This window comes from Colossoma macropomum, unplaced genomic scaffold (genome assembly GCF_904425465.1).
Source record: "Colossoma macropomum unplaced genomic scaffold, Colossoma_macropomum, whole genome shotgun sequence".
NCBI classification, from domain to species: domain Eukaryota; kingdom Metazoa; phylum Chordata; class Actinopteri; order Characiformes; family Serrasalmidae; genus Colossoma; species Colossoma macropomum.
The window spans coordinates 46980264-46993507 of record NW_023494787.1 but is presented as its reverse complement, the minus strand read 5'-3'; the positions used below and the strand labels follow the sequence as shown (position 1 = coordinate 46993507).

Genomic DNA, 13244 nt, shown 5'->3' with positions numbered 1-13244 from the left:
TCTTTCTTCACTCTCTCTATCTGACTCACTGCGGACCAAATTAGCTGAGAAACGATCAGAATAGACAAGAGAGGGAGAGAGAGATACAGAGAAGAGAGAGAGAGAGAGAGAGATAGCCAGATAAAATGCATCTGGTCCCTTTGATAGCTCCGTTTCCCATAATGCTATGCTGCCCCTATGCTATTCCAAGCCCGCGCTGGTGTCACGCTACCTCTTAGCAGTTGCATGTATGTGTGTGCGCACATTTTTTTATCTGACCGAGGCGTCGAACGACCGGCGGCGCACACAGAAAATGAGAAAGCAGTCTGGAGAGACTCCTAATTCAGTCTGAGGAGAGATGGAGAGTTGACATAACTTATGTGGAAACTAAAAACTCCCAATCGTGTAAAAAGCTCATTAGGCTCGGGGATAGCTTTACTAGTGGCGCAGCGCGGCGCTGCTACATGCAGTCATACTCTTGGCATACTGTAAAGCCCGAGCATATTTTCATTTCGATCCGTGCTTTTCCCATAAAACCTGTCATCTATCTTCATTACTCAACTCAACCTCCACATTTCTGAGCGAAGGGGAGGGGGTTATAACCTCCCCAACAACTGGATACTCTTTGATTTCCTATAGGCCACTGACTTTGATGCCCCGAATGCAAATTAAACTATTACTTTTGAGTGGTGGGCGTAAACATGAGTATCGACTAAAGAGGTCAATGTCACCGGTTAATGACAGCGAGTCGCCTCGGGCGTCCGGCCGTACTGTTTTCTATCACGTTATGCGCGGTGGATTATCTCCACCAGGGCTGCCCCAAGTGCAGACCAGGCCAAAGTTGGCCCATGACGCCGCTTGGGCTTCATTCACTGGTTTTTAAATCTGTATTGTTAAATTTACACTTTGTTTTTAGTTTTATTACTGTTTGTTTAAAGCATCGTGGTCACAGTATAGAGTATAATATCACAGAACATATTTTTTAAAAACTCTATTTTGTCTTTTTGGCCCTCTGCCCACCATTTACACTTTAGCCCCCAAGACAAAAATTTTGGCACCCCGATCTACCCCCTTAAATAACAGCAGTTCTTTAACAGTACACTCTCAGAAATAAAGTTACTAAACTGTCACTGGGGCAGTCCCCCTCTTGTCACTGGGGTGGGACCCTAAAGGGTACATCTCAGTTCCTTTAGTCAGGGAACATAACTGTACAATAATCCACTGAAATGATATTTTCTAAGTTGTTGACTCCACACACCCCGTCTCGTCTCCAGGCTTTTTATTTTACTGTTCAGTTTTAAAACTTTAGCTTTACAAAAAGGTACAAACACGAACTTTTCACCAGGAAAAAAAAAAAAAAAAAGTTTCACAATTGGACCCTAAAACCACTGTTGTACCTTTGAGGGAACGTTTACATTATTTGTACCTTAATGAACAAAAAAATGTACTTGCATAGAACCTTTATTTCTAACAGTGGAGTACAAGCTTTCTAAAGAATTGCGACAAAAAATGGTTCTCTATGATAGAAAACATGTTGTTTTTGGTTCTTTAAAGAAATGGGCACCAAAAATCAGAATCATAACATGACTACAAATTTTCACGGATTTGAGCATGCTTGCATTTTTCAATCTAGCAAAAAAAAATAAAATAAAAAAAGCTTCTTAAATAAAATTAAACACATGCACAGTGTAACTATGAAACATATCTCATGTTAAAAATGCATAAAACAGTCAAGGTCACTCCGTGGGGAAAACACCTCACACCACAACAGCAGCTATCTGCCCCTGATCCTCATCAGATCAGGACGAGATTACAGACTAAACGTATCTGTGAGCTGCCGCAAGACGAAAGCAGAATTACCCCTGTAACAGCACTGTAATAAAACAGTGATCAAAAAACTAAAATTTCCAAAAACAACCAAAAAAAAAAAAACACAGCCAGCGCGCTACATAAACAATTCTGCTTTTATCATGCCGTGTAAGAGTGGATAGAGATACAGATATGTGTTCACAAGTAGTTCAGTGTTTAGTGAGCAGCCCGGACCGGCGGCGTGTTCAATAACATACGGAATGGCGGGGGTGATTTAACACACAGGAGATAATGGCGGCGTGTTGACTAAGCGCGGGCCCTGATTGGCCGAGAGCCTCGGTGGGCCCAGCGGTGCGGTTAAAAGCCAGGATTACCGAGGTCATTAAGCAGCATCGCCGCGGTGACGTGATTAGTCAGGTAGCAAAGTCCATTTGTCACCTGCGCCTGAAAATTGAGTTAATACGGCACTACGGGCTATGGGAACTGTATAATATCAACTTGATTACATCAAGGCAGCTGCCGAGCTGACACCTAGCTGAATTTGTCAGCTTTAATCGTTAGGAGCTGTCACAAATCCATCAGAAGCTCAGATAATTAGGGCCCCTATCTAACGAAAGCAGCAGAGGAACTGTTACCTTTTTTTTTTTTCCCCCTCTCTCACTCTCTCTCTCTCTCTCTCTCACTCTCTCACTCTCTCTGCCTCTCTCTGCCTGATAATTAAGAAGCCTTTCGTCCTCAGGAAAGGGCTGAGTTTAATGACTCCCTGTGCTGGTTCAAAACCAAGCGCTCGGTGGCTCCTCGTCTGCTGCTGTTTTGCCACGGCCACGCTTCTTAATTTGTCTGCCTGTTTTAAACACAACAATAGCAAAGAGGATTGTAGGTTGAAGGATTTAACTGAATCTAGCCAGCCAACTGATAAAAAAAAAAAGGTGCAAAACATTTACTCGACAGACGAGCTAGCCAGCTTATAAAACTGTTTAAAGGTTTAACCTGAAGTCTGCTCAGTTTCAGAGATCGAGCAGACTGTCTAGAGCCTTTCGAATGTAGATACAAGCTTCTCCAGCTCTCCTCGGCTGCTGCTCAGGCTCAACACGGGAGGCCTGCGCCTGCTTCGGTGGAAAAGCAGCAAATAAAAACGAATGGCTGCAGCAGGCCGACACTGGGAGGGCCGCTCTGATCCCACTGCACCAAAACGACCGTAGCAGGACCCGACTCCGCGGCCAAATCGCTCGAACGGCTAAGACAGAGGAGGAGCGAAAAAACAGAGCACCTGATTGCTCCAGTCTATAGTAGCTGTGCGCTAAATCTTATCAAACTAGTTACTCTCCCGTTTTCCTCTCCCTGTTTGGACTCGTTTCGACAGTGCGAGGAGAAGCATCAGGCTGTGGGACTGATGGAAAACTAGGCCCTGCCAAATTCTGATTGACCATTACAGCCAATGATGTATATGCCTGTCAAAAGACAGACAATTAAATCAATATTCAGTGGAGGCGGGTGCAGGGGTGGGGGGAGCGGGGCTTGATGGCTTGTTTTTGGGTAGGACCTGCCAGGTCAGATTACCAGCCGCCATCTCAACTCCGCCAGTCTTTTAACTCCCGATGACAGTCTCTCCAGATGAGTCGACGCCGCCAGGAAAGTTTCGGAAGTGAAACATTCCATTTCGGGACGACGTCCCTCATCGCAGCAGTACGGAATCAACTTTGGGTTAAAGATGAAGCCTTAAACCTTAAAGCCCGCCTGTTACACCACCTCGCGGGGGCTCTAACGCCGAGCACATCGTAACGTAACTCGATTGCGGCGGCTTTGTGGCGAGGCACTTTTTCCTCTCATTGTTTCTGGGGCTAAATGTGCCTTTCATTACAATCCATGCCTTTCTTTCTTTCTTACTTTCTTACTTTCTTTATGAAGGGGTGGACTGAAGTGTCCAGCTCTGGCGCACGTCCACATCCCTCGAAAACCAGACAAACACCAGAAAACCAAACGAGAAGCCCGTCCTCATCCGGGCGCCTTGTTCTACAACCAAATCATAACCTACAAGCACTTCTGAAGCTCCCAATCAGCACCTTCTATCAGGGCAGAGATGTTTTTGGGTGTTACTTTCAGTGACACGCCCCAGCAACCTCCTCTCTCTCTCTCTCTCTCTCTCCCTCTCTCTCTCTCTCTCTCTCTAAAAAGAAAAAAAAAGTACAAGAATGCCCCCCCACCACCACCAGTGGGGGCAAAAGTTGTCCTCCTCTTAGAGAGAGCGCACACGCACGCACACGCGCGTTTCCATGGTGAATGATTCGCTGATGGTTATCGGGACTGAATAGATCAAAGGGAGCCACATGACAGGCGATCAATCAAGCATCAAATGAAGGATGGCAACGCGCGACCAAAACACGAGCGCTGGAAAACTCTGCAAAGTGCGTTTGATCTTCTGGAGGCCACCCCGTGCAATATTCTGCACGCTTCTACCAATTAGCTGTTGTAAGAATTTACCAAAATTTTAAAATATATATATTTATAATAAAGTAAAAGTAACTTATCACAACATTAAGTCATTACAGCTGGATCTAGTGAGACAACTACCCTGGCTTGGCTCTTGTTTTCATGAGGCCTGTGTTGCAAGCTGTGTAGGCTAATTTGTATCATTATTCTTATTATGGGTATTATTATAATATTAAAATAAATAAATAAATAAATACATACATACATAAACAGTGTAGTGTTGGTGCATGTGGCTGGTTCATTACCTGAGGATCGCCTGGGTGCTTGCTGCTTTCTCCGCGGCATGCTGGTCTCCAACTCTTTCCACTTGACTTTTCATACAGGAAGGGAATATATATGTAAAAAAAAACGTAAAAACGCAAAAACGTAAAAACGTGAGAATGATACGTGTGACGTTTTCTGCTTTTTTTTCAGTCGTTTCCGTTCTCTGGATCAAAGCAGATGGTCTTTTTTGTTTGTTTGTTTTAGTTCCCGTCTCTGTCTCTCTTTCTCTCTGTCTCTCTGTCCTTCACTGGAGTGGATGAAAGTCTTTGCTCTGGAAAAACGACGCAAGTTTGTTCCTCAGCGGAGCCGGCGCGGTCCTCCTCCTCCTGAGCGGAGATCTTTCAGGCTGACACGTTTGTGGTGGACTCGACATGATCGTCCGCCTCGTTCATTCTCCCCGCTGCCATCCGGAATCAAAAAGAGGGAAGGAAGGAGGGAGGGAGGGATCACGGAGGACGGAGGGCTCACCAGAAAAAAAAAAACTTCCACGGTCGGCAGATACGACAGAAAGAAACAAACAAACAAAAAGCAATATAAATAAACAGCCTCGTCCAACTGCGCGGGTTCTGTATGTCCACTCCAGGCGACTTCAAGCTCTGGGCCGAAGCGAAAGAAGGGAGCGAGGGGAAGGGAAAAAAGAAGAAGAAGAGAGCAGACGGTTAATCGGTTAATGTCAGTCAGTCAGTCACTTCAGCAGCACGAGCAGCCTCGACGAAAGAGGGAGGAAAAAACAGACATGTGGGCGATTTTAGGAAGCCCGGGGATGAGGAAGATGAAGAGGAAGAAAGGAGGAATAAAAGGCGTTCGACGCGGGGGAAGTAATTAAGCGAAAAGGCGCGAGCCGGGGAGGAAACCGCGAGCGGGCTCCGGTGCTCGGTGCTCGGTCTCCTGACTGAGAAATTACGGAGAGAGAGAGCGTTTCAGACAGCCTCAACTGATAGACAGACGCATCGAGTCGCCTCCCGTGCTCCCTCTCTACACTCCACCCCTCCGAGGAGCGTCACTCTGACAGCGAAAACCTACCTGTCAATCTTTTTAATTGTTCTGTTCCTATTCCTCCACTCCCTCCTCCCCAAAACAGGGTCGGTTGGGAGTGAGGAGGAGTGAGGAGTGAAGGAAGGAGAAGGAGAAGGAGAAGGGAGAGGAGGAGGAGGAGGAGGGAGGGGGACACAGAAATCACACCGCTCGACTCTTTACTCTTATTCACTCTCGTCAAACACAGTCGACAAGAAACAATGTAAACAGTCTGTTTGAATCTCTCGGTTGAAGCCGCGGCTGGGACTTTGTCTTCTCCAGCAAACAAAGCAGCGTTTCAGGCTCCTGAAACTTTGGTTTTGAGGGTTTAATCTGGTTTGAAGGGGAACTCCACCAATATTTAAAAAAAAGGGGAAATCTCCGTAATTAAGTAAAGTCATTCAGAGTGGTTTGGTATACAGAAACTGATAGGAACCAGACGTCTGAAGAGTTTAATGGCTATGAGCATGCTGCCTGATACACGATAGTGACCTGAAAGCCAACTAAAGCAGTATATATATATATATATATATATATATATATATATATATATATATATATATATATATACTATTTTACTGTATACTGTATATGTTTAGTCGGTTTTGAAGGGGAAATGTATGTGTTTAATGTGTTTAATCTGTTTTCAAGGGGAACTGATTTTTTTTACAAAACAAGAAAGAAAGAAACTGATGATAGGAACCAGACGTCTGACGAGTTTAATGGCTATGAGATTTTGGCCTAAAAGCCATACACACACACACACACACACACACACACACACACACATATATATATATATATATATATATATATATATATATATATATATAGTTAACTCGTCGTATATATTGCCTATATGTGACCCTCTGGAAACTGGAAAGAAATGTCGAGTTTCTTTGCCACACCAAACCACTCTGACTTTGTTTACACTAAAATCGTTGAATTCTGCAAGTTCGCTGGTCCTCCCCTTCCAGCTACGCTAATGGCAGCGAGTGAACGACGCGGACAGATTTAGTCACCTTCTTAAGGCGGTTCTGTCGTTTATTTGTTCTAAATAAGGACAGAACTGAGCTCCTCGACTCGTTTAATCATTTAAGCATGTTCCCTTCTGTGTTTCCTATCTGTCTCCCACCCCCGACACCCCCACCCCCCTCTCTCTCTCTCTGTGAAAGACAGTTGGAAGTTGCGGATTGATTCGTTCCACCTTACTAGGAAGTGAGCACTTTGCACGGGAAGGGGTGGGACTGCCGGCCGGGTTCAGCGTGGCCGCGCGCGCGCGAGAGAGAGAGCCCCCCTTTCTCTCTCTCTCTCTCTCTCTCTCTCTCTCTCTCTCTCTCTCTCTCTCCACAGGCGCGCGTTACTTATTCTTATTCATTCAAGTGCAAAACAGCTGTAAATGAAATTGCGTGGCTCTCGCGCGTCGCAGAATGAAAACAAAACATCGTTTTTCTTTTTTTTTCTTGTTTCTCTTTCTTTCTTTTTCTGACACTAAGCGAACTAAAAGAAAGCTGAACTTCGCCGCTGGACGCTCTGTGTCCACTCTGTCCACTTTGGGTGAGTTGGGAGTTGGTGGGGGGTGTTTTTGTTTCTCTTTTGGGGCCGGCCTCCTTGAAAAGTAGTGGCGCGCGCCTGGCCTCGCTGCCTATGTCTGTTTATTTTTTTCAAAGCTCCCTTCCTCGCACGCGCGCTTCCTTCTTTCCCTTTACCGAGCACGAGAAGAAGAAGAAGAAAAAGAAGAAAAAGGGAAAAGGGAGGATGATGAAGATGAAGAAGAAGAAGATGATGATGATGATGATGATGACGCTGCGCACCGATTGAGATTCCGGTGAGTTGTTGCACGTTCGCCTGCGCTCGCTAGTAGTGCGCGTGCCGCCACGCGACCATAACTTAGCTCGTGCGGAGAGAGAGAAGGAAAAGCAGAGCGGTGCCGTTTGTCACCGAGGAGGAATGAAAGAGTCTCGCGGAGCCTCTTACCTTTGGCGGAGTGGCGCGTCCTCCAGCTCGCGCCAGCTGCCTCCGCGCTGCTGATCCCTCGCGCCCTTCGCCCGTCGGCGGAGGCTGATCATGTGGAGAGCGTCCCGCCCCGACGTGCGTCCGTCCGCTCGCTCGCTCGCCTGGGCGCCCGTCCCTCCATCTGTCTGTCTATCCGTCTATCTGGCGATCTGTCTGTCCGTCCATCCTCGCGCCCACCGCCGCGCGCCTGCCTGTCGCTGCTGACGGCTCTTACGTCACCAGGCTTCCATCACGCACGCTTCCATCAAGTCATCACGCACCGCTCAGCATGGCAGCAGTGGTAGGGCATCCATATGTACATACATAGAAATAAACACAGCGGTCTGGACAGCCTGCAGATGTGTACGTGTATGTATTTGTTGCATAGAATAAAAATATTAATATTAATAATAAATTAAAATTTAAAATTTGGTCGTACAGCTAGTTAGATATCTATAGCCTCTGGATGTGTTTATTATAATCAACGTGTTTACTTCTCAACATGTTTAATTCTAGTAATATTTACTGTTATATAAATGTTAGGTTAGTTAGAACGGCAAACTATTATTAGTACTATTAGTATTATTAGTATTATTAGTATTAATATGTATTAGTATAGTATTAATATGTATTTTAATGCATTGTTGTTAAGCCTATTATTATTATTATTATTATTATTAGTAGTAGTAGTAGTAGTAGTAGTAGTAGCAGTAGTAGTCCTAGCAAAACTGGTTCTATGTAGTACCCAAAAAGGGTTCTTTAACCTTTTGTTGCTAAATAGAACCATTTTCAAAAAGGTTCTTTAAAGGACCACGTTTTCCATCTTAGAGAGAACCATTTAACCATGCAAAGAGCCACTCATGCATTCAAACATGTGTTCCCAGTTCTATAAAGAACCATCATCTTTACTAAAGAACCTTGGAGAACCCATTTTAAGGGTGTAGTAGCTGTAGTACTATTATTACCATCATCATTAATATTCTTTATTGATTATTCTATTCTATATCGATTATTCTTGCAAAAAAAAAAAAACTCGCCTTGTCTGCTTGTGTGGCAGTCTAAATGTCTCACTGCTACATAAACCCATTCTCAAAATGGTTCTTTGAAGAGCCATGCTTTCCATTATAGAGAGAACCATGTGAAGAACCATTCATGTATTCAAAAGTGAGAAGCTTGCAGAGCCAAACTTTACGGGTGTAGCAGCTGTAGGACTATTAGTGGCACCATCATATTCTTTATATTCATTTTACTCATCATTAATATTCTTTATTGATTACTCTTGCAAAACGTTCCTTAAACAACCATGTGTTCCGTCATAGAGGGAACCAGCCACTCATGCATTCAAACGTGTGTTCACAGTTCTATAAAGGACCATCATCTTTACTAAAGAACCATTTTTAAGGGTGTAGTAGCAGCAGCACTATTATTAGCATCATCATTATATTCATTATTGATTATTCTACATGCACAAAACTCGCCTTGTCTGCTTGTGTGTCAGCCTAAATGTCTCCCTGCTATCAAATCACGTTTCTCTGTTTGCCTCTCTGACTAAGCTCTAGCTCTCTGAGAGTGGAACCGACCCTGTAAACCAGGTGTGGAGCCCTGATTTACGGCGCAGGTAAACCACAGGGCCACGTATGCCTCTCTATACCATCCTGACCGTGCGGTTATTGGGACGCTGAGCTTGCGGGTTAAAGGGGGAGATATGCATGTATGTAGGTCGCGTGCGTCACCCTGGAGACACTGCGTAGAGGGCGCAGAGAAAGAGGAGGAGGTACGAGCTCACCTGTTTTCAGATTTAATCGTCCTGAAGTGTGGAAGCTTCTCTGAAATACATATTCGCGCCTCAGCAAACCGGCTTGACCCGCCTTCAGCCTGCAACTTAACACGGCCATTTACTCCTAAATGATTCATGATCTGCTCACTTACCATGTAGTCGATGAAGGGAATTTTAGGGAGGATTTCAGGCCGTTTTTGGCTGTCTGTCCGTCTGTCGTTATGCTCTGATGTTGCTAAGGTTGTGGCAAACAACAAGAGAAAATGGACTGTATATGAAACGTGGACACTCTCTTTTTTCCCTCTTGCGCTCAGGCTAGAACGTACCTGGCTTCGTGCCACAGACACGTCCCAAGATATCAACCTTAATTCACACCACCGTACATAAAGCTCTCTCGTGTTTGGCATTTAAAGTGCAGCATTTTTGCATTCTTAATCATAAAAGTGGCCTAGATCAGCCTGAACACGGCAGAGCACACACTTTACCCTGCAAAGTAGGGGTGTGTGATGATATCAGACTCATATGAGTATCAGCAGATATGTGCTTAAACAGTGCTGGTGGATGTTTAGATTTAACCAATATTTCAAACCTATAAATGATGTTTAATTATAATTTAATGTACATATTATACTGAAGAACAGGGTGTTTAGGTGACGCTGGCTTACTGTAATAAAATGCCTGTATTTAATTCATTTTATTGCACTTGTAGCCCCATATAAGTGTTACATTTCTCTGCAGGTGCCAATTTCTACATTTTATGAATGTGTAATGTAAATACACAGTGCTGTGCAAAAGTTTTGGCACCCAAGCACATTGTTTGAAACCACTTATCTTTGGACACTGAATGGAAAAAGCATGTAAAGGCACTACATATCATTAGAATACATGCAAACAAGCATTATTGTCTTGTTGCAGACAGATCGTTTCTTGTTTTTTCCAAAAAAAATAAAATCAGTGAGCAGGTTAGAACAATGCAGATTTGGTTCTAGATTTCTCCTGAACACTCTTAAGTCAATGCATAGATGTTCAAATTGACAACCAGCTCACTTGGTATAATTTAATGAAGTACTGATTAGTCAAACAGGCATTGGATGATATTTACAAATAGTACTAAACTTCCTCGAAGAGAGCTTTGGAAAAACAAACACACTGACATACACAAAATCACTATGTATTGTGTTAGTTATTTATATTTATTTGTTTGTTTTACTGCACAGAAAAATGTCATTTAAAATCTAATTTAATGTGCCTAAAACATTTGCACATGAATGTATATCAGCAGATATGGAAAAATATCAGATATCGTCATCGGCCCACGGCTCCCATATCAGTGCAACCCTGCGCCCTTAAAAATAAAGGTGCTGAAAAAGGGTTCTCTTTCAATTTTGTACATTATGTTCCTTTTTCGAGTTGAGAGAATCGCCACATAATCGCTGCTGTTGGAACAAAACCTCATATCTCCAAAATGATAACTTTACAGGAGAAGGAAAAAACGTACTTTACTTTTAATGTAAGTGAATGGAACCAGATTTTTCTGGATTGAAGTCATTTTGGGCCGTTTCTTTTGGTCTCTTCATCATAAAATGAACACACAACGTAACAGACATTTTCAAACGATGTCAAAAACTGAAAAACAAAAGACAAAAATGGAGATACGAGGTTTTGTTCCAACAGCAGTGTAATGTAAAGAAGCCTCAGATTCACATCATGTTTTAAGGGCTTGTAATCATTAAAATGTTCTTCATGCTTACATTCTCTTTTTTACGCATTGTTCTTGAGGGAACCAAAGGGAACCTTATTTTCTAGGAGTTTATGAAGAGGTCTGCTTGCAAGAGTTAGAACATGCTGCTCAAATTGTGTGTTTCCTTGTAAATTATTAAGTCAAACACATCGAAAATCATTCACACAAGCCTCTGTTTTCATCTTTTATTTCTGCTAATATGTTAAATTCAGCAAATAAACAGTGATCGTGCGTTAACATGTGCAGAACTGCCTTCTCTGTGGAGGAGGTGTTGACTTATTCTCACTTTGGAAATCAACAAAACGTGTCGTTTGTCCGGGGGCGCCTAAACTTTTGCACACGCCTGCATTTTGCTCTTTCACGCCGGAGCTCGGTGCTCAGACTCGTGCATGAGATGGACTGCGACACTGTTAAGCGTATCTGCGTCCTTTGCAGTGAGCAGCCGGAGCAGATATGTATTTATTTAACAGTAAAACAAGCTGATATAAAAGCTTTCAGTGTTGAAGTTTTTCGCCGTCATATTAAAAGCTTTTAACTTCAGTCTTTTGTTCAGTGTTTATAACAGCGTTTGAAAATGCCAGCTGCTCTTTACATTGCATGCACACTTCATCATGAGTGGGTGAATAAAAATGGTTCAAAATGACTCAGAATAAAATGCTGTACGTTCTTAAAAAAAGGTGGTTCTTCAAAGGTTCTTTAGTAGAAGGAATGTTTATGTTTAGAACCCTCAGTTCTACATAGAATCATTTGCATGGTTACATGATTTTATTCATGGTGAAATTGTTCTTCAGATTGATGGAGAATGAGTGTATTTATTGAAAATGGTTCTATGTAGCATCAAAAAGTGTTCTCCTATTGTTTCAGTGTCAAGCTTATAACAATAAAAGAACCCTTTTTGGTGTCATTTTCGAAAAGGCTCTATATAGAACCGTATACAACACATTCTCCATCAATCTGGAGAACAATTTCACCATTAAAAGAACAATTTAAGCATGCAAATGGTTCAAAATGACTTGGAATAAAATCCTGTATGCTGTTAAAAAGATGGTTCTTCACGGGTTCTTTAGTAAAAGGAACAGTTCTGTATAGAACCCTAAGTTCTATATATAGAACTATTTGCATGCTTAAGTGTTTTTATGCATGGTGAAATTGTTCTTCAGATTGTGTTGTATATTTTATTGAAAATGGTTCTATATAGCATCAAAAAGGGTTCTGCTATTGTTATGGTGTCAAGCTTGTAGCAATAAAAGAACCCTTTTTGGTGCCATTTTCAAAAAGGCTCTATATAGAACCACATACAACACATTCTCCATCAATCTGAAGAACAATTTCACCATTAAAAGAACAATTTAAGCATGCAAATGCTTCAGAATAAAAACCTGCACGTTCTTAAAAAAAGATGGTTCTTTAAAGATTGAATGGTTCTATGCAGAACCATAAGTTCTATATATAGAACCATTTGCATGCTTATATGTTTTATGCATGGTAAAACGGTTCTTCAGATTGATGGAGAATGTGTGTGTATATATATATATATATATATATATATATATATATATATATATATTAAAATGGTTCTATGTAGCATCGAAAAGGGTTCTGCTATTGTTACGATGTCAAGCTTGTAACAGTAGAAGAACCCATTTTGGTGCCATTTCCAAAAGGGCACTATATAGAACCATACACAACATATTCTCAGGAGAACAATTTACGCATGAAAATGGTTCAAAATCACTTGGAATAAAATCCTATACGTTCTTAAAAAACATGGTTCTTCAAGCGTTCTTTAGTTAAAGGAATGGTTTATGTAGAACCATGAGTTCTATATATAGAATCATCTGCATGCTTAAATGTTTTTATGCATGATGAAATTTTTCGTCAGATTGATGGAGAATGTGTATATTTTATTGAAAATGGTTCTATGTAGCATAAAAAAAGGGTTCTGCTGTTCTTACGATGTCAAGCTTGTAACAATAGAAGAACCCTGTTTGGTGCTATTTTTAAAAAGGCTCTATATAGAACCATACACAACACATTCTCCATCAATCTGGAGAACAGTTTGACCATGCAAAGAAAAATTTAAGCATGCAAATGGTTCTGTAAGTGTTCCATACAGAACCACTGTCTTTACTAGAGAACCCTTGAAGAACCATCTTTTTTAACTTCAAAGTCATG

At 42.2% G+C, this 13244-nt stretch overlaps 1 protein-coding gene across 1 annotated transcript in view; it reads right to left on the bottom strand.

Moving 5' to 3' along the window:
- Window positions 1–7604, bottom strand: part of tshz1 (teashirt zinc finger homeobox 1) — a 56851-nt gene extending 49247 nt beyond the window's left edge. The window contains exons 1-2 of the mRNA XM_036567600.1: window positions 7534–7604; window positions 4524–5138 (exon numbers count right to left, since the gene is read on the bottom strand). Of these exons, the coding sequence (XP_036423493.1) occupies window positions 4524–4563 (40 nt within the window). The 5' untranslated portion in view covers window positions 4564–5138; window positions 7534–7604. The remainder of the gene's footprint in view (window positions 1–4523; window positions 5139–7533) is intronic.
- Window positions 7605–13244: the final 5640 nt, after the last annotated feature.